This window comes from Macrosteles quadrilineatus, unplaced genomic scaffold (assembly GCF_028750875.1).
Source record: "Macrosteles quadrilineatus isolate MER2022 unplaced genomic scaffold, UCM_ALF_1.0 Scaffold_4__1_contigs__length_99947679, whole genome shotgun sequence".
NCBI lineage: Eukaryota > Metazoa > Arthropoda > Insecta > Hemiptera > Cicadellidae > Macrosteles > Macrosteles quadrilineatus.
The window spans coordinates 72,639,145-72,658,765 of NW_026542597.1; the positions used below are offsets into that span (position 1 = coordinate 72,639,145).

Here is a 19,621-nt window from a genome sequence, read left to right on the forward strand (position 1 = left end):
AAAACTCCTCAAATGGGCAATCGTTGGAAATAACTATATTTTTGGGGTAAAATCACAAAAATTTGCATAACTTTTGAGCCAAAATTTTTACAGAATTGAGGTTTGTAACGTTTTGTTTAACTAATAATGACTAAATTTTAATTAAGATCTTTAGAGCCGTTTTTGTAAAAATATGATTTTTCCATTTTTATCAACAACAAAAATCTCTATAAAAAATATAAAAATTAACAACTTTCTGTAAATTGGTTTGTAACGTTTATTTTTAATACTATATTTATGGGCACATTTTATAGTTTGTAGTTTCTTTAAAATGTCTTTACACAAAGTCAGTTCATCAATGAAATTCTCTCGCCACCAAGTCCATGCTACAAGTACACTACATTTCTCTAGAAGTCTAAATCAGTAACAAATTGACTAATTTAACATTTCTGAAGTATAAAAGTCACTTAAAAAATGCCAAACTCTCCAGCCATAACTAATAACATAACTGTGAGATTTTTTTACAGAAATGAGTTAAATGTTTCTGAGGGTAAGTTTAATTTGCTCATTGTGATTTTAATTTACTTTCTCAATATATATTTTGGCTTGTTTTTAATTCTTCGAGATTGTTATAAAAAAAATACTTTTAACTTTTATATGTGTTGCTCAATTAGTAGTTTGGACTCCTGTATGAGAGGGAAAATGATTTTAACTTTGGCATTTCCAGAAAACATTGAGGGCTTAGAACAGATTTCCTGCAAAAATTTGAGTATTCCCTCACAAAAAACCAATGGTGTAAACAAACCAGCTGTAGTGAATTTTTTCAAGTAGTAAATCCAATTAACCTCTCACAGACTGTGCTAACTTTTTAATTTGTTTTCTCCTATAATTTTTGAAACTATGACTTGACGTGACTTTAAAAAGTTATGGTTTACAATAGTTGTACTTCAGTGTAGATAGGGTAAAAAGTTGGCATATTCAACATAAATTGGTAATTTACATCATTTGTTGGTAGCTCAATAATTATGTTCATTTTCTTTATATCACAGCATTAACATGGGATAGAAATGTCTAGTTATGATTGTATAGTCACTAAACGTTTTGTTTGGCTTACTGAGTCGATAAAAAATAAGTTTGAATATGTTGTCACTGCCCACCACATCATTGCAACAAGAATACACCCATCATACCACCCTACCAACACCCCAGTACCCCACACAGAGTATATGAGGAAAACCCCACAATGCACATCCCTGAGTGTACTCCATGGCTGCCACCGCTCTCTACGTATTCCCCACCATCATCGTGGCTGCTCTTCTTTCAACATGTCCAACATCAGCTGGTATGAAACTGCTAATTTATTTTCGCTTGCAATATTTAACTCATACCGGTATTTCACTATTTTAGTTGACATTACAAATGGAGTGACATGAGTTGACATGGAGAACTTGTTGTTCTGCAAAGTGAATAAAACGCAGAGAAGATATGTTGTTTATTCACCGCCTTGTCCATGGCAAACTGCTGTTTGATTAAGTGTTTGTTCTTGATGTAAATTAATTTTATCAATGTCCATGCCACAAGGAAAAATATATCTGTTTTTTTTTTCTATTGGGACCAACGATGTAAAGAACTACCAAAATAAGTTGTTTATATCGTTGGTTGGTACATAAGGTTCCTTCCAAACTCCATGGTTCTTGTGTCACATAATTATCTACACAACATTTGTCTGCAACATCTATTTTTTTTTTATATACAATACTGAACTAATAAATAAATAATTGGATCAGAATTCAAAGGTTTTAAAAATATCCAACGTTATATGAAAAACGTACTGTCACTTCTGTTGATGCAATTTAAAATGTGTTCCATGGTAGAATCTAAAGGTTAACTAGAGGAAAATTAAACAAACTAAAACAAAAACAAATCTAACAGCTAGTGTATGTACAGTCATACTTCAGTATCATTAACGTACTCTAAAAGTAGTGTTTGCTCAAACCAGAGGGTTTATTTAATCGAAACCACCAATAAGCTAAAGGCTTTTGTGACAAATTTTAATGAAATTTGTTTAGAAAGAATCATGAAAAATTCGATTATTTATATGTAATGAGATGATTTATTTCTTGGTAGGCTGCTAAACTAAATCTTTCTTTAAGTAAAAGTAAAACTTCAGCATGAACATACTCTGTAAAATACTCTCGTATAGCTGAAACAGATAAGTCCGATTGAAGCGTTTATTGTTTACTATCAGGATTTACAGTTATCCAATAGTCAATGCTATAATACTAATTCAACTGAATACATCTGTCCATATTATGTAAACCATAAAAAGTGCATACAAATAGCAAAATCTACTTTTCACCAAAGAGTAAAACATTGATTACAAACGTCACATCTATAATTTATAACAATATACGATGTTTAGTTATTGTATTACTTAAAATCAATGCTAAAATTATCTTTGGATAAACATTGTTTTGACAGTTAGAAAATTTAAAACAGCTGATTGAAAATGTTTGTTTATTCTAATTTACTTCAAATAAATATATTATTTTAAAATATTTATTTCACTGCTAAATTAAAGTTTGCCAACAATAAATTGCCTTAGTACTTAAGAGATTAAGTTTTGGTGGGAGACAGCTAAGTGAAATAATCAGTATTTGATCAGAACTATTTCCCCCCATATCAAGTAATATTCAGTGTCTTTGCTCAATAGTTACAACTACTGACGTTTTTCTCTTTGTACTGTAGTTTGTAATTTGCTAGTATACTGTGGATAGCTTGTTATGAATAGATGTTACAAGCCTTTGTTTACCTTTTTTCCTTGTTATTTTGTTCAACCAAAATAGTTACTTAGAAACTCATAAGGCCAACGTTAAATTTTTATATGAGTTATATAGTGAAATACGAATTTTCCTGAGGTAGTGGCTGTCACCAATGACGTTTTTAGGGCTTTAAGTCGGTAATTCTAAAATTTAGTCAAAATCCTTCCGCTGGATTTTGAGATATATTTTACAGACAGACAGACAAACAGACAAACAGACATTGCTCGTATTAGGATACTTAATACTTATCATACTAATATTATAAATGTGAAAGTTTGTGCGTTCGTTTGTTTGTTTGAAGTTCAATCACGCATTAACTACTGGTCGGGTTGGGTTGAAATTTGGTATGATGATAGCTCGTATTTTTAAAATGTGAGTAAACTTAAACCCTTTTCTTCCCTTTAGTATGAGGGTTCACATCCCAAAGTCCTGAAAAGTTTTTTATGGAAACCCTGTATATAGATGAATTTGAAAATCAGATAATTGGTTAGAGATTGATAGAGTGGTATTTCAATTTTGGACGAATCATGACTTCTGTTTGACAACAAAGTTGATGATTTGCCATTGTGTTCGATGTTGAAGGATGATTATGTAAAAGATTATTATTTATGTTTTTTTAATATTTTCCCAAATGTTTTTTATTCCGATTTATCCTACACAAATGAGGAAACATATTTTTTTGGGTATTTCAAGTGTATATAGAAGTAAATGTATAACTTGTTTCTCTTTTACAGATATGGATGAAGGACCTCGTATCATCAGCTCTGGAACAAGTATAGAAGTGTATGAAGGAGGCTTTGTGACCTTACCCTGCGAGATTGAAGGCGACCCCAGTACGTTATACATTCTGTTTAGTATACAACTCTCAGGTGTCATAAAGTAAATGAAAATATGTAGAGATATCTTACGCCAAACTTATAAAACCGAATTGAAATTTTCCAATAAACTGCCAAAAGATGTAAGACAACAGAGACACGTAGATTTAAGTCGTAAAAGATTATTTGGTGCTAAATAATTTACAGTGTGGGTGAGCTATTTTTTGTAAAAAAATATGGATTCACTGTATTGGTTGTTACCGTTTATTAAATAACTAAATAAATTGATCATACGAATACTATGGGTACGCGTGCCTGTAAAAATGCTTTTTATGTACAGGTATTGGTTTATAAATTGTTAATTTTGATTTACTCATTTATATTGAAGGTTATTTTTAAAGGAGAGCTATTTGGCTGTTTAGACAGTTTTTTTTTATTTTTTTATATTTTTTATTAGGAATTGATTTTAGTTAGCTTACCTGAAATAATTAGTGTCAGGGGCTAACAGATGTCTCAGACTAGATTCAAAATATTATGTCATATTATGGAATTTCTTCAGTAAATAAGTTGGACCCAAAGTGCTTTGAAATATCAGCGTGTTATATTTTTCTATGTTTTGTTAATACGTATCTATTAGCTCCCGGGCTCTATTTTTTTTTTCAGAATTCATATGTTAAAGGATTTATAGAAATTTATAATTATTTATAGATGTGTTTCTTATCGTGACATGCGCAAATAAATATTTAAACATTGTTCATTGGTGATAATTATATCAAATCAATTGAGCCGACAGTTGAATTAAAATATTTTTATACAAGTTTGTCAATCGTGGCAAAGCAGTAGAATCATTGACTATACAGGGTGTTTAAAAAAGGTGGGGATATAATTTATGTAGTGATTCCTTGGGTCAAAATAAAGAGACAATCAAGGATAACATTTTTTCCAAAGTCGCTTCCTTAACCAGATATCCGCCATTTTTTATTTTTTCCTTTTTTTGTCACACTTCTGTCCACTTTCGGCAATTTTTTCAAAAATATTTTTATAGCATCAGGAAAAAGAAATGTTAAAGAATTTAAGAAAGAATCATGATGTAAAAATGTATGTTAGATATGCAGATGACATTCTTGTTATCTTCAGACAAGCAAGATAGCACGAAACGATGATGCAGACACTTAACAGCCACCATCCGAACCTCGCCTTTACGAACGAGTTTGAAGGAAACGAAAAGATCAACTTCCTGGATCTCACACTAGAGAGAAAAGACAGCAAGATTGAGTTTGACATCTACAGGAAACCTACGCAAACGGACACTACAATCAACAGAAAGTCTATCCATCCGACAATCTACAAGACCGCAGCCTTTAGATCCATACTGTACCGAGCGTATAAGATCCCACTTAGCCAAACCAATAGGAAGAAGAACTGGACATCATTAAGAAGATCGCTCATGTTAATGGATTTTGAACCAAGACAATAGAGAACATTGCAAAACAATAGAAAGACAATAGAAAGACGAGGAGAAAAATCAATAGACAGAATACACTACACAGCAGAACAACATTAGAAGAGATAAAAGAGGAAAACACCAGATATGTCACATTTAGCTACACGGGGACAACACAAAGAACTGCTAACAGATTCAAGAAGTACTGAGTTTCAATAGCCTACAGGACTCAGAACACCATGAGTAAAATACTGCATCCAAAAATAGAAGATTGTAACAAATTCGAAGCTTCGGGCATCTATAAAATCAATTGTAACGATTGTTATAGCTTCTACATTGGACAGACTGTGAACTTCGTTAACCACTTAAAAAAACACATATCTGCGTAGAGGAACAACAAACCGGAAAGATCAAATGTCGCACAACACCTGTTACAAAATGGCCACTCAATAGGAAAAATGGAGGATAATCTATGTATTTTGAAGAGTTGTAAGAAAGGATATGTAATGAATGCTTGGGAAGAATTGTATATTTATAAGGAAAAATGTAAAAATAGAAATAAGTTGATTAATGAACAAGTACATTTCGATTCCAGTCGTACTTATAAAAATGTATTGGCCGGTGCTTCCGGTAGCCAATAGGGTATAAGTAGGGACGCCATTCAAGATTCTTGCCATTCGCCTATTGGGTCTGTATTTTAAAATGGCAGCCATTTCAGTTCTTTAAACTTAAATTACTCAAAAACGGCTAATCGTATAAAAAATGTCTTGAGCACTTTTATTTAGCATTTTTTATTCCCTATCAAACGATACCAAGTTCAAAAAGATCAAATTAGAAATAGCTTAAATATTACGATTTTTAGTTGTAAAATTGGGTAGAATATGGCAGAAGCCAATCAGGTTTGCCCAATTTTATAACTAAAAATCATAATATTTAAGTTATTTCTCATTCGATCTTTTTGCACTTGGTATCGTTTGATAGGGAAGTAAAAATTCTAAATACAAGTTTTCTTGTCTTAAGTTCATAAAATCAGCCGTTTTTGAGTAATTTAAATTTAAGAAATTCAAATGGTCCCAATTTAGAAATTTTAATTTGAATCAAGATGAAATTTTTTCCTATTATGGGTCTATTGTACCTTAACATACAAACCAAGTTTCATGAAGATCGCTTGAAACAATACAAAGATAAAAATGTATATGTAAAACATACAAAATGGTAGATATCTGGTTAAGGAAGCGGTTAAAAAAATGTTTTTCTTGATTTTCTCTTTATTTTGACCCAAGAAATCACTACGTAAATTATGTCCCGACTTATTTTGAACACCCTGCATATATTACCAATATCTAGCGTTGGGCAAAAGTATGGAACCCCCCTATTAACCTCGGGTTGTATCAGGATAACCAAACCATAGCAAGTTCTTGTACCGTAACAAGAAACTAAAAACACATTTTTGGTCGGTATTAAAATTTTTCCCGTAACCCCAAAATGGAGGTATTTTGGGGGCAGCTCAAAATTTTAAAATATAAAGCTCCATCAAGTAACACCTCATTTTGAAGGCCATCAGTTAAAAAGAATATCTGCAGACACCAGAGTTATCCCTCTCGACCCAGTACAAAATTGCGGCAGTTAGTTTTAAAGGCATAACATTTAACATTTTTGAGCTCCCCAACATGCTTCATTTTGGGTTCCCAGGGGAAATTGTGATATAAACTAAAAACATACCTCTACTTTTCACCGATATTCTTTTAAACTAATGGCCTTTAAAATTAGGTGTCCCTTGATGGGGCTTTATGCATTTAAAATTTGTAAGTTGCACCCAAAATAACCCATTTTGGGTTTTCGTACGAAATTGGGATGCCAACGAAAAGAATTATTGTAGACTGATTACAAGTCTGTAAAACTTGGGAGTGCTCGCGTGCGTGTTTGCTAACGATACAAATGGACAACGCTACAAGACAAATTAAAATCAGTGAACAGTAGACATTGTATGGTCCAGCTGAAACTGGATTTGAAGGTGCGATATGAAACTATACAAGGTACATACATTTACATACATACATACATACATTTACATTTACATTTCAAAATAACTAACTGTTTTCACTTAAAAAAATTTACATTTACATTACATTTGTATTTCAAAATAACTAACTGTTTTCACTTAAAACTGAAGTCATGTGCCTTTGTTGACAGGAGGTTTCGCACGTAAGTGGATCAAGGATCGTATGACATTGTTCTATAGAAATTTAAGCAATGTAGACGATACAAGGTTTGAACTGAAAAACGGAAATTTGGAGATCGAAAATGTTCAAGAAAGTGACAGTGGATATTACAAGTGCGCATTAGGCTCGGGTTTGGAAGAAGGGATAACACACAGCCTAAAAGTCACCAAGTTTTGTGATCCCTCAAGTGAGTATAGAGCTGGTGAACTTATTTATAACTCTATATAATTTAGGTTATAAAATCAACAACTTTCAATCACAAATATTGGCGTGAAAAATTTTGACCAATGAAATTCGCTCCTTTTGTGGCCTACTTACTGCTGTGAGTATGAATAAAACGTGAATACACAGCTTGGTCCTTGTGTGGCTATGGTTTTAAAATATAATCATAAACTAGCCTGATTAATCCACTGACAAGGTAACTGTGTGGTTATTGGTGTTTGCATTACAATTTACAATCAACATGTTGCCGAATCGATTTCGAGAATAGTCTATATAGATTCTCTAAAAAAATAGCTTTTTGATGGTGAACTGGACTAAGCTTATTTTGATCACTGGGCAATAAATGACACTGGCTATAGAACAGCTCATATTGTCAGCAAAGACACACAGATCACCTCACTCCATTCTACACTCGCCCTTCTTTCATATTAAACTTAAAATACACACCTAGGAGTGTGTAATGTTTTAAAGCTACAAGCTACCAATAAAAGATCATGAGAAAAGTATTTACAGTTCGATTTTTTTATTAGAAGCGCTAAGGTATTGTGAACTACCTTTGACAATGAACTTCTTTGTCTGTTGTGTGATAATGTAATCAAACTAGGTAGTCAAACTAGGTAGTCAAAATCTTAGGTTAAATCAAAACAAACAGTTTGTTTTGTATAACAGAGAACGAAACCATTGAAGTTAATCAATGTAAGAACTTAAAAAACTAATTTTAAATCATCAATAATGTCACAAGTAATACTTATTCTGACGTAGAGATCGCATTACGCTTTTGATATAATAATAGAGGAAAAATAATAAATAATAATGAAAAAATTAGTCCGGAGATGAAGCTTTGATTTTAACTTCGTTTTACCAATATAAATCAAGATCCGATGAGTCTCTTATTAATTATTGAATTGTAATGTTAATGTTGCTTCTAGACAGTAACACACGTCTAGATTCAATTTTTAAACTGAATATAAACGCAAGGTGACTAGCCTATATAAAATAGAGTAGGTGGTATATGCAGCTTCGCTACTGCCTAAAATCACTACAACTGTTCTTTGAACAGATTATTTTATATAAAACCACACCTATCAAAAAACATAGTGTTTTTTGCCAGTCTTGGGTGGGCTCGGGATTGAATTAAAAACATTGCCTGTGCAGTAGAATGGAAATGGTTTATTTTCCATCAATAAATCTTAAATCAAAATTATTTTTGTTTAGGTAGCTGTGGTGAAGCCGGAAACGCTTGCTGTGGAGGTAAGGAATATTATCCTGTAAGCTACTAAATTTTGTGCTTTTTGTGTTCTAAAGATAAAAATGAAATATGATAAAAATATGCAACACATAAATCAACAAATAATTCTTGAGGCATTATTTGAGCGGAATGAGAAAAACTCTCATACTAATCTCCTGCTTTTGTTTTACAAATACTCCTCCTGAACGGCTGAGGGGATCCGCACGAAATTCAGCACAGCCATTGTAACCAACTATGGGAAGATATAAATCTGAAATGGTACTAATTGGGTGAAAGGGCTTTTCTCTACGTGAATAAACATCTTTAGAAAATTAACATTGACCTCATGGGTTTATTGGTTACCATGACATTATTTGTAAGACAACAATAAAAAGTTAAACAAAAGAGTCGTACATATGTTTTTTTATAACGAATCATCTAGCCTAAACTATAGAACATTAAAAAGACAGAACAAAAGAAAAAATAGTATTGAGCATAATTTACTTCAAAGGGTCACCGGAATTAGGCCAATGCAGCATTCACTTTAGATAAAAAAATTACATTTCTGTTACCTAAATATACCATTGACTTTGGATACAGCAAATAGACATTCCATCGACGTGACCCAGATCAAGGCCCCACTAGAAAAACGTAAACCAGTTTTTCTAGTGGGGTCTTGCCCACCAAATAACCATTCAATTTATGTTAACTAAATATACCATTGAGTTTGGATACTGCAAGAAGATTTTTAATTTATGCGAACCAGATGTTCCATTGACTTAATATACTGCGAGTAGAGATCTCATTTACGAGAAACAGGCATACCATTGACTTTGGAAAAGTATTGGATTAATATGCTAGCTCAGCTCAATATGGCAAGCAGACAACTGCATTGTACACCTAGTTACATTATTTATGGTATAATACTTCTTATGTATCTGTATTAGTGTGAAACTTTCCAGGACATAGTAAGAGAGTCAAGCATGCTGGGAGGGGCCACAACCAGAGCAAAGCTGTTTCCGTCCTGCCGTTGCGTGTATGGATGTATCCAGTAGCTATGGTGTAAAAGGTGTTCTAAAGGAAGTCTTCCCCACACTTGTACTGGTGGTATGAGAATGGTTGGAGATGTATGCTTTAAATCACGCATTAAAAGTGATTAAACATGGGAATTCCAAATTTGTGTTATACCCTACTTGAGATATACACTACCAACAGTAGTTTAATCAATCTTAATAGACACTAAAATATGAAATACACTGTACATCTTGTATATTCCTATATTCATACTGTATTCTTGTATATTCGTCTTTGGGCGAAGGCCATAGCAGCCTAACTTCACATCTTATGAAAAAGCTGGAGTATTTTAAACGTTTACATTTGTTGTTGTTTTTTTAATTATAGCCGATGTAAGTATGTGAATGGACCGGTGAACTGATTGCGTATTTTAATAGGGCGCGTTTCCAAGATAAAACCTATAACTTATAACTTACCCTTTTATTTTTATAGATTATGTTTGTTTAAGCCAATTATTCGGTGAAAAAAACTATGAATTTACAATAAATTAAATTGTTGCTTTTAGATGTGCACTGTGAAGAATGATTAGCCTACCTCAATCAGGCTACAGTTATACAAAAGTGGCAATCGGGTCCTTGACAATTAATTTATGGTCCTGATTACAGAAACAGCTGATGTTACTTAAATGCTTAAACAGCTGATCTTACATAAATAATCACACTCTTATATTTGCTCATTTAGCGTTCTTATTCAGCTTAAAATACAATGTGAATGAACCTGAAATAATTCTAACAAAATTGGGTAACAATGTGACCTAAAACAGTATACGTGCATTTAAGAACTTACATTATACCATAGTAAATTTTCTACCTGTCAAATTCTTACCTATCTTATCTTATTTACTGCACTGAACACAGCAATGTGCTGATTGATTCTGAGGATGTCGGACTGTCTCCAATGACGTCTACCATGTGGTTTTTCCATCAACAATGCATTCCCATCATCATAGATTACCAGCTGTCCAAGTAAGAACAGCTGATACCGGTGATATATTTTCTGCTATAGAAGTCGTGTTTATGAATTAACAAGTGTGTTTATGTGGTTATGTAATATATTCCGGTAATGTAGGTATTTATCTTTGACTATTGATAGAGATATAAATACCATTGCAGGTTAGGGTTTCGAATTTCAAAATAGAAATGAACGTATAGTTGAGTTGATTTGAGTCATCGACAAAGTGTGATGATGTTAATTACTACTTATTTTTGCCTAATACTAATTGAGGCAGACCCCTCACAAACGATGTATAGTGGCCAAACCAATCTAGGTAGATCGTTTGTAGCACCTTAACCCCCATATTTTTACCCCGTAGAACTCGAACAAATTATTTTTGAATCCCCTCAACGCACCAAAAGGACAGTTTTTTGGGGGGCAGGGGTAGTTTTTAGAAATTTCCTAATGCAAAGGTAGGTTAAGTGATACCTCGTGTTAAAAGTATTTGTTCACTGAACGTTTTTATGAAACTAATTTGAATTATCTCGATGTTTGTACAGGGTGTTTAAAAAAAGTCTGAAATTCATGGTCTTACAGTTAGTTTTACTGCAGTCACCCACTTTAATGTAAGGGAACAAATTTTTTTTTATCCCAGATCAATAAAAATACGCCCTTACCAAAAATACACTCCAATGTATCACTACGTGCAAGTCTACTAATTAAAACAAACACAGGTCATTTTGGGAATTAAGGGAATAAACTCAAATAGCAACATAAGTTGTGTAGTACATCATTAAAATGATATAAAAAAAACAAACATTTTCTACGCTTAAAGCTTGATTCTATGCCCAACGGTTTTGAAACTGTAGCCTAAAAATGAGTTTAAAAAAATCTTTCTTGGGTTATTTTATGTTGGCAGCCATTTTTACCTTGCATTGCCCACCCACATGGGCCTTGATAAATTATTGTAAACTATCGCCTCTGACAGGTACCATCCACTACTTTACTGTAGTATAAAAAACTATGAAGAAAGTATAATTTAACTATATATCGCACTCTTTGTTAGTTGTTTATCTAACTATAGGTTATATTTGAAAAAAATCATTGGACACAGCCAGTTCATGTGGATCTAAAATCAGTGATATAACTTATTTCTTCAAACTCGAATATAAGTAGTTACTGTTTGTGAATTGTATAAGACCCGACAGCAAAATTATTCACATAAGTACTCACAAAGTAACATGGAGCCAAGGCTGAAAAAGTCTTTGAGGTGGGAGCGCGATTAGATTCTAAAGCACAAATGACTGATGAAAAACCAAATGTTTAAGAATGATCATGGCAAAATTATGTCTACACAATTTACGGTAGTCAAACTTATCAAATTGTAAATTAATTTGAAACCGAAATCCCGAATTAGGGGAAATGACAAATAAAGTGAAATGCAAATATTGAAAACCCACAATGGAAATTCTGGGAGCTCGTTTGAACTGCCACCGGTTTTCACAAAGCCTAGAATGATTGTATAGGTAGAAATGATTACCACAAATTGATACCCGGCTCTCAAGGCTGAAGATAAGCAATAGGAAATAAACAAGTGGTGGAGGTAATCAGTTATCTCTTGCGTTAATCAAAGTCAGGAAAGTCTGTCTTTGAAGAAACCAAATCTCAGATTAACCGCAGGACTAGTGCTTTTACTTACCACTGCATGGCATTCAAATACGGTAATAATAAGACTATTGATTTTATTGGATGAACTTTATTAATAATTACTTTCCACAATAACATTTGATGTTAAAATAACACTATTGTCATGCAGATACTTTCAGGATACAAACAATGAGTTAGTAGCACTACGTTACGGTAATAGAACAAGAAGTATTAAAATTATAAGGCTCAGTATGGAAACTTGAAAAATAAAGGATGAGGTAAAGTAAATTGTCTGTGAATAATACGTATAAGCAGACTTTATTAGGTATTTAAACAGCTGTTCTACAAAATATTCTGTTTACATTTCACATAATGCTTAACCAATATACAAGTTAGCTTACCTTTACTACACCCTCTTGTAGCCTGTTATACTGTTGTTCCTGTCACGTTATTCACTTGATGCTTATTCAGCAAAGTCACTCACGATATGACCTTGCACTGAATTTGGGTATAACCTGAAAAGGGTAATTTGGTCATTACAAAATCATTAATAATGATCTATATATGACAATTGTATTTGGATAACTATTAAAAATGTTGCATTTTGACATTTACTTCCTTTTTTGATAAATTTATGGTAAAATTTAATATAATCAAACCCGCATTTACTTTATTAAAACCTTTAATAATTTTTACCTACGACCGTTTTTTAAACTAGCCTTTTCGATTCGGTTCTTAGAATGTAAATATTTACAGTATTGTTTGCTTACTTTACAGTATTGTTGTTACTTTATAGTAAATCTTTTGACCAATTAGTTTAAAGAATTGTGAGAAAACAAGTAAAATTGTAATACTGCGAACGTCAACGTATCAACTATTAAGACCAATTAAATTGTTAAACGATGAGTCGTTGGGACAATAAGTCGTTGAATCACAAACAGTGGCAATGAGAAGTTATAAACGAAAACATAACCTCTCTTAAATAGTGATTGTTAGCAATTGAAAAAAAAAAAAAAAAAAAAAAAAAAAACAGTCGTAGTAGTGTACGCAACTCGCGTAATAATTAGCCTTTATGACACTCGTAGAAGTTTTAAAGGAACTCGCCAAGGCTCGTACTTTAAATTTTCTACTCTTATCATAAAGACTATCCTTATGCTATCGTTGCATAAACTACTATAACATGATTTAACTGGAAAAAATAGATTTTGCTTGCCTATGTTAATTAGTTTAAGTGAAACGATCAAGAATAATAGAACAGAAACATAAATAAAAAATTTACTACCTTTGCAGATTCTTCGAGAATGACACCAAGTAAATGTGCAAAAGTAGAAAAGCCTAGTCACCAGCTGATCTTGATATAATGCTGACTCACGATGAGACGGCGGTCATCACAATCACGTACTGAAGACAGGTTATAATCCTGTAAATTTACGATTACGACGTGATTATCTTGAATAAAAACCTACATGACTTCAAACAGATGACGAGGTATTTAAAACTCTAGGTTACAGTTGTATCTAGTTTTGCCCTTTTTACTTTCTCCCCCTATACCATAGTATATGGAGAAAGTATTGTTTTCGTCAAAGTTTTCGAGTTTGAGTTTTGAGTGGATATATTCGTTTTGGGTCCCCCTGGACCCAAAAAAGTGTGTTTTGAAGTGATGTCTGTGTGTGTGTGTGTGTGTGTGTGTGTGTGTGTGTGTGTGTGTGTGTGTGTGTGTGTGTGTGTGTGTGTGTGTGTGTGTGTGTGTCTGTGTGTCTGTGTGTCTGGATGTGTACAGAGCTAGAGACTACACCTGTGGTCCGATTTCGATGAAATTTGGTATGTAGGTTCTAATCTATGGTATCTCCAGGCGTTTTTTTCATTTTTTTGAAATTTTGATTTTTAATGGGGATTTTCCCATAAAAACCCATAAAAAGACGGAAAAATCGGATTTTCTCAAAAATGGCCCGAACGATTTTGATAAAAATTTAGTATGTTGTAGCCCTTTAAATTCTGAATAAAATGGTACAAATCCCATATCTGTAAAAATTACGGTTCAAAAGTTATGGTCAAATATGTTATTTTCCCTTAAAACCCCCATAAAATAACGAAAAATAGGATTTTAGAAAAAAATACGGTTTTGATTTAACATAGTATGTTAAAGTCCTTACAATTTTGATAGTTTTTTTTAATTTTTTAGAAATTTTTATTTTTAATAGGGATTTTCCCATAAAACCCCATAAAAAAACGGAAAAATTGGATTTTCCCAAAAATGGCCCGAACGATTTTGATAAAAATTTAGTATGTCATAGTCCTTTATATTCTGAACAAAATGGTACGAATCTTATTTCTGTAAAAATTACGTTTTAAAAGTTATTGTAAATTATGTCATTTTCCCATAAAACCCCCATTAAATAACAGAAAAATCGGATTTTCCCAAAAATGGCCCGAACAATTTTGATCAAAATTTAGCATGTTATATTCCTTTAAATCATGAACAAAATTGTACAAATCCCATTTCTGTAAAAATTACGGTTCAAAAGTTATTGTAAATTATGTCATTTTTTCATAAAACCCCCATTAAATAACAGAAAAATCTGATTTTCCCAAAAAAATGCCCGAACGATTTTGATAAAAATTTAACATGTTATATTCCTTTAAGTTCTGAACAAAATTGTACAAATCCCATTTCCGTATATTTACTCTCACCGCTTACACATGATAAAGGTTGTTGACAAACTTATGGGAGAAAGTATGTGTTAGAATGCTGATACCGTTTGAAAAATATTTCTTTGGGATCAAGCACCAAAATATTGTTTGGGCTTCGTTTTCAACCCAAGTCTCGATCGTTGGTGATATAGTACAAGGAAAGGTCAGTTATGGACGAGAAGGTTTACATTATTATACAGGCGGATGTCTATAAAGGGGGGTGTATATGTAGATGTAACTCTATCATATCATTAACATTAAAAGAAGATAGAGCCAATTTATTTAGTCAAAATTTAAAATTCAAAATTGTGCGGTTTTGTAGTTTGAGTAGTTAAGATAAAAAACACGCAAATTCCAACAACGATAACAGATTTATGACTTTAAAATTCTTGTAGCTATTAATAATTTGAGGTCATATTGATTGTTAGGTTCGCACATGGACTGTTAGTGATGTGTACGATTTCTGAAATCAAGTCCAAATTCGTGGTATATTTAAACTAAAAAAAGACGAGTTTACATTTCTAGACTTAACTGTGATTTTCTTCACTTAGTGTATTTTATTTTAAATTACGATGACATAAATTGTGAAAAGTTGCAATACCTGATACTGACTTGTGATTCTTCTACTACGAGAATACACTTGTATATGCCTAATGTAATTGTATTTCAACTGTGTTAATCTAAGGGACAATGAAACATATTCTGATATTATAGTTTTGTCATTGGTCTTTCAGCCATTGACCCTGATACCTAACCATATAACATAAAGTTTCAAAAGTCGTGCATATTGGAAATAAACTATGTCATTATAAACTATTGATATTGAATATAAATCATCAAACTTTCTGAAATATACTAAGTTTAATCTGGGCCCTGTTCTAATAATTTCCTAATGTGATAACCAAAATCGCATAGCAATATTTTTATAGTTCAGTTTCTACTATCATATAAATATAATTCCAAGACAGAATCGAGTAGATATTTTTTTAATTCGAATTGCTAAAATTGTGCTGAATTAGCAATAAAAATATAAAACAAACGATACGTGCGCATGGAATCTTGAGACGATGGCAATAAGCAATTGTGGCGCTCGCCGCTCGCCAGCAATAATGGTGATTACTGCAGTGACGTCTTCATATAATAACACACCTGTAGTCGTCAGATTCGTTACATCATTATATTAATTCTATCATCATTTGACAGTGATATAACAGCCGTAGTACAATTCTCTTCAAACCACATAGGTCGTTACGTTTGCAAAATATTTATTATTGTGGGCCTACAATTTTAATGTAAATATTAATTTTAATGTACTCAAATTACACTTATTTTACTTTTTGATATTCCCCTATTTTAATAACATTAAACATGCATATATTCATTTAAAAAGGCAAGTATAATCATGAAGATTGTACAAGTATATCAGGGTTGGGAGGAAATTTTACACCAGGAGCTATAGTGCGTTCAAACAGCCGTGGAACCTGAGGGATTAGGAGGCCCCAAGGGTTTCCATGGGGTCTCCTAATCCCTCAGGTGCCACGGGTGTTTGAACGGAGTATAAACAGTTTTATATGTAGCTCTGAAGACAAGAACACTGAAAAAAGCTTACCCATTAAGAAGATCCACCGCAGATTTCCAAGTGAAAGAGAAACATGTACAGTGGGTTTGTCGTGTTTTAGTCCATGTTCAAACGCAATAAATATTAGGGGAGGAGGTAAAGATCTGGTTTGGCTACAATCCATACCAAGGAGGATGTAGTGATGTTTATAGAATTACATCAAACACACTTGAACGTTGTATGTGAGGTTATGATACGTTGGGGTCGTTAACTAGTAAAGGTGTAGACCTCTTGGGATGTTTATAATATGACAACATGGTGTTTACAGGAATGGTTTTGAACTGTGGTACTGGGACATAGTGGTGGTTTGGGAGGGGATGGGGTGTGTGAAGATGGTGTCACAGACTGAAGAGAGAAAACTATAGGTTTACTCTATAGCCTTTGATGGTGTTCTGTCATGGTTTTGAACTGTCAAGATGGCGACGTACCATTTTGGTGATCTCAAATTTAAAGTGGTCTTTACTGTGGTATTTTTGAAATTGTTCATAGAGGTGACCTGATAATATTATATTTGTCATAATGGTCTTCTGTGCCGGAATGGTGAAAGGTCCGTCATAGAGGTGATATTTAATTTTCTTTATCATGATTTGTCAGAGTGATGACGCAAGCACGGTGTTCCTAATTAATGATTTGATGATAATAAAACACTTGTGGTGCATCTTGATCTGACTTTATCACAAGCCTTTGTCAACAAGGCGTTCTGAAAAACCCATGTTACGAAATAATTAAGACTATCAAAAAGACTTTCTTACGAAACACAGAATTTAGGATACAAACTAGTTTCCAGAACAATCAATTATACTTGCGAAGCTTCAAAAGCGTATGTAAACTAAGTAAATAGAACTAATCTGTTAAAGCTAATTCATAATTAAATGAGGATTAGTTAACGTGGTAAAACACACACAATTTCGCCCATTAATAACAAGATTTCAAATCTTAATCTAGAATAATTGTATTTTATTACAGTATTTATAACAATATGTCCTATAGTACAATATTTAAATTTATCCAAAAATCTTTAGTTTGTATTATTTTTGTTTATCAACAAAATTAAAAATGATGCAATATAATAATTGATGGGCTTGTTTACCTGTAAGGAGAAGAACTAGTGAAGATAAATACTTAATCAAAGCATCTTAGTTCTCATTATGTTTTAGGTCAAAATATTGATCAATAAACATCATTAACAGTTGGAAATTATTAATAATGAATCTGACTTAACAGAATAAAATATATCCAAGTGATATCTAATTAGGTTTACTCAATTGTAAGTCTTATAAATTCCCCTCTATTATAAATTAAATCAAGCTATTGAGATACTATTTGTTACATAATAATAAAGTTTCCCAATCATTCTTATTAGTACTTAGTAGTACTTAGTGGTAATTATGAGTAATTACTGTTAGAGTATTTACAAGAAACATTTTGTACTATATCTCCTGTTTATAGTACAATGTTTTGAAAGTCATCTGTAGGACCTGAGCAACAATTCAAAACGCCACACACGTCGCATCAGTTAATGATTCCAAGACGGAATGAATCTGCAATTCTCTTATTAATATCCAAGAATACACAATTCGGATTTGTGAAGGTCTTCTTAGAACCCATTTTTTTAATAAAGCATGAACCTGAGATCAATAATTAAATTACTTATCTGTCAAAAAAGCTGACAATTAATTTCGTATTGAGAATTTGAGGATGTTTAAAAGTTTTCTTTAACAATAAATTTAGGAATAACTGAAAAAATGTTTAAGTCATTTTTAAGATTTGCTAGTTAATCTAAGTAGGGATTAAAAATAGTTCTTTTGTTTATGTTTTTAAAGTATTTTTTTGTAAGAGATTTTGTTAACATGACAAAACCTTATAACGAAACTACGTAACTTCCACTCATATGCGATAAGCTAACCAGATTATGCCAAACCATGAACTTGATCTTTAAATGAATTCCAACAAAACCTTATCTTTTCGAAGTATTTTGAACAAGAGGTTTTTACACCTGGAGATAAATTGGAAGTTTCTGTAAAGCTACAAACATAAACGAAACCATCTTCCACTTTGCATTTAGAGTAGCATGTGTTTACACACCAATGCTCTTACTAGTTTAAATACAGCTTACCTGCAATCCCTGCAAAATAAGAGTTACAATTTCTGCAAAAACACAAACTTATCTAAACGATCCTTAATTTTTTTATAAGAGTATTTTTAACGCCAATCAAACCTTCAACTTTTCTTCCTGGATAGGCTTCCGCGTCACTTACTGCACATTCGTGGTCTACAGGCGAAGTCACTTGACTTGTCAACTATGAGGAAATCAAGGCGTCCTGAAGATGGTACGCTTCACTGAGGCCGAAACGTCGATGGATGAAAGTGTTTTGCTGTGTATGGTTCAGTCGTCTCCCAATTACCACGAATCAACCATTTAACTAGTTCAACTATAGGGTTACTTTTACTCTTGCAAAATGACAGATAAAATTTCTGACAAAACATAAAGAAACAAAAATGTTCACTTACGAGGTGTTTCGAATAAGCCAAACCACCAACTAATCTTTAAATGAAACAAGTTTTAAGCGCACCCATTCTCCCTAAAGGACAAGGGTTGAAGTTTCTTCCAAACCATAGATCTTAAAGGGTTAACAAAACCATCTGCCCTTTTCCAAGTATATTGTATAAGATATACCTTTTAACACTAGTTAACCCTATAACGGTAACATACTTATCACTCATGTCCAAACCATAAACCTAAACAAAACCATCTCTATGTTGTCAAAGGACAACAGTTTAACCAATGCATTCTTGCTACTCCTACAACATGACTTACGACTTAGGGTTAAAATTTCTACAAATTCATTTCCAAAATCATCTTCCACTTTCGAAATATTTTGAATGAGAGGGTTCTAAACGCCAACCATGATCATATAACTAGTTT

At 32.5% G+C, this 19,621-nt stretch overlaps 1 protein-coding gene across 1 annotated transcript; it reads left to right on the top strand.

The window, feature by feature from the left end:
• Positions 1–1,245: 1,245 nt before the first annotated feature.
• On the top strand, positions 1,246–9,854 carry LOC128991467 (peroxidasin homolog). Its single transcript, XM_054414369.1, has 5 exons — positions 1,246–1,321; positions 3,536–3,634; positions 7,254–7,469; positions 8,720–8,755; positions 9,695–9,854. The coding sequence occupies exons 1-5, from the start codon at positions 1,246–1,248 to the stop codon at positions 9,796–9,798; spliced, it is 531 nt and encodes a 176-aa protein (XP_054270344.1). The 3' UTR covers positions 9,799–9,854.
• The last annotated feature ends 9,767 nt before the right edge of the window (positions 9,855–19,621 follow it).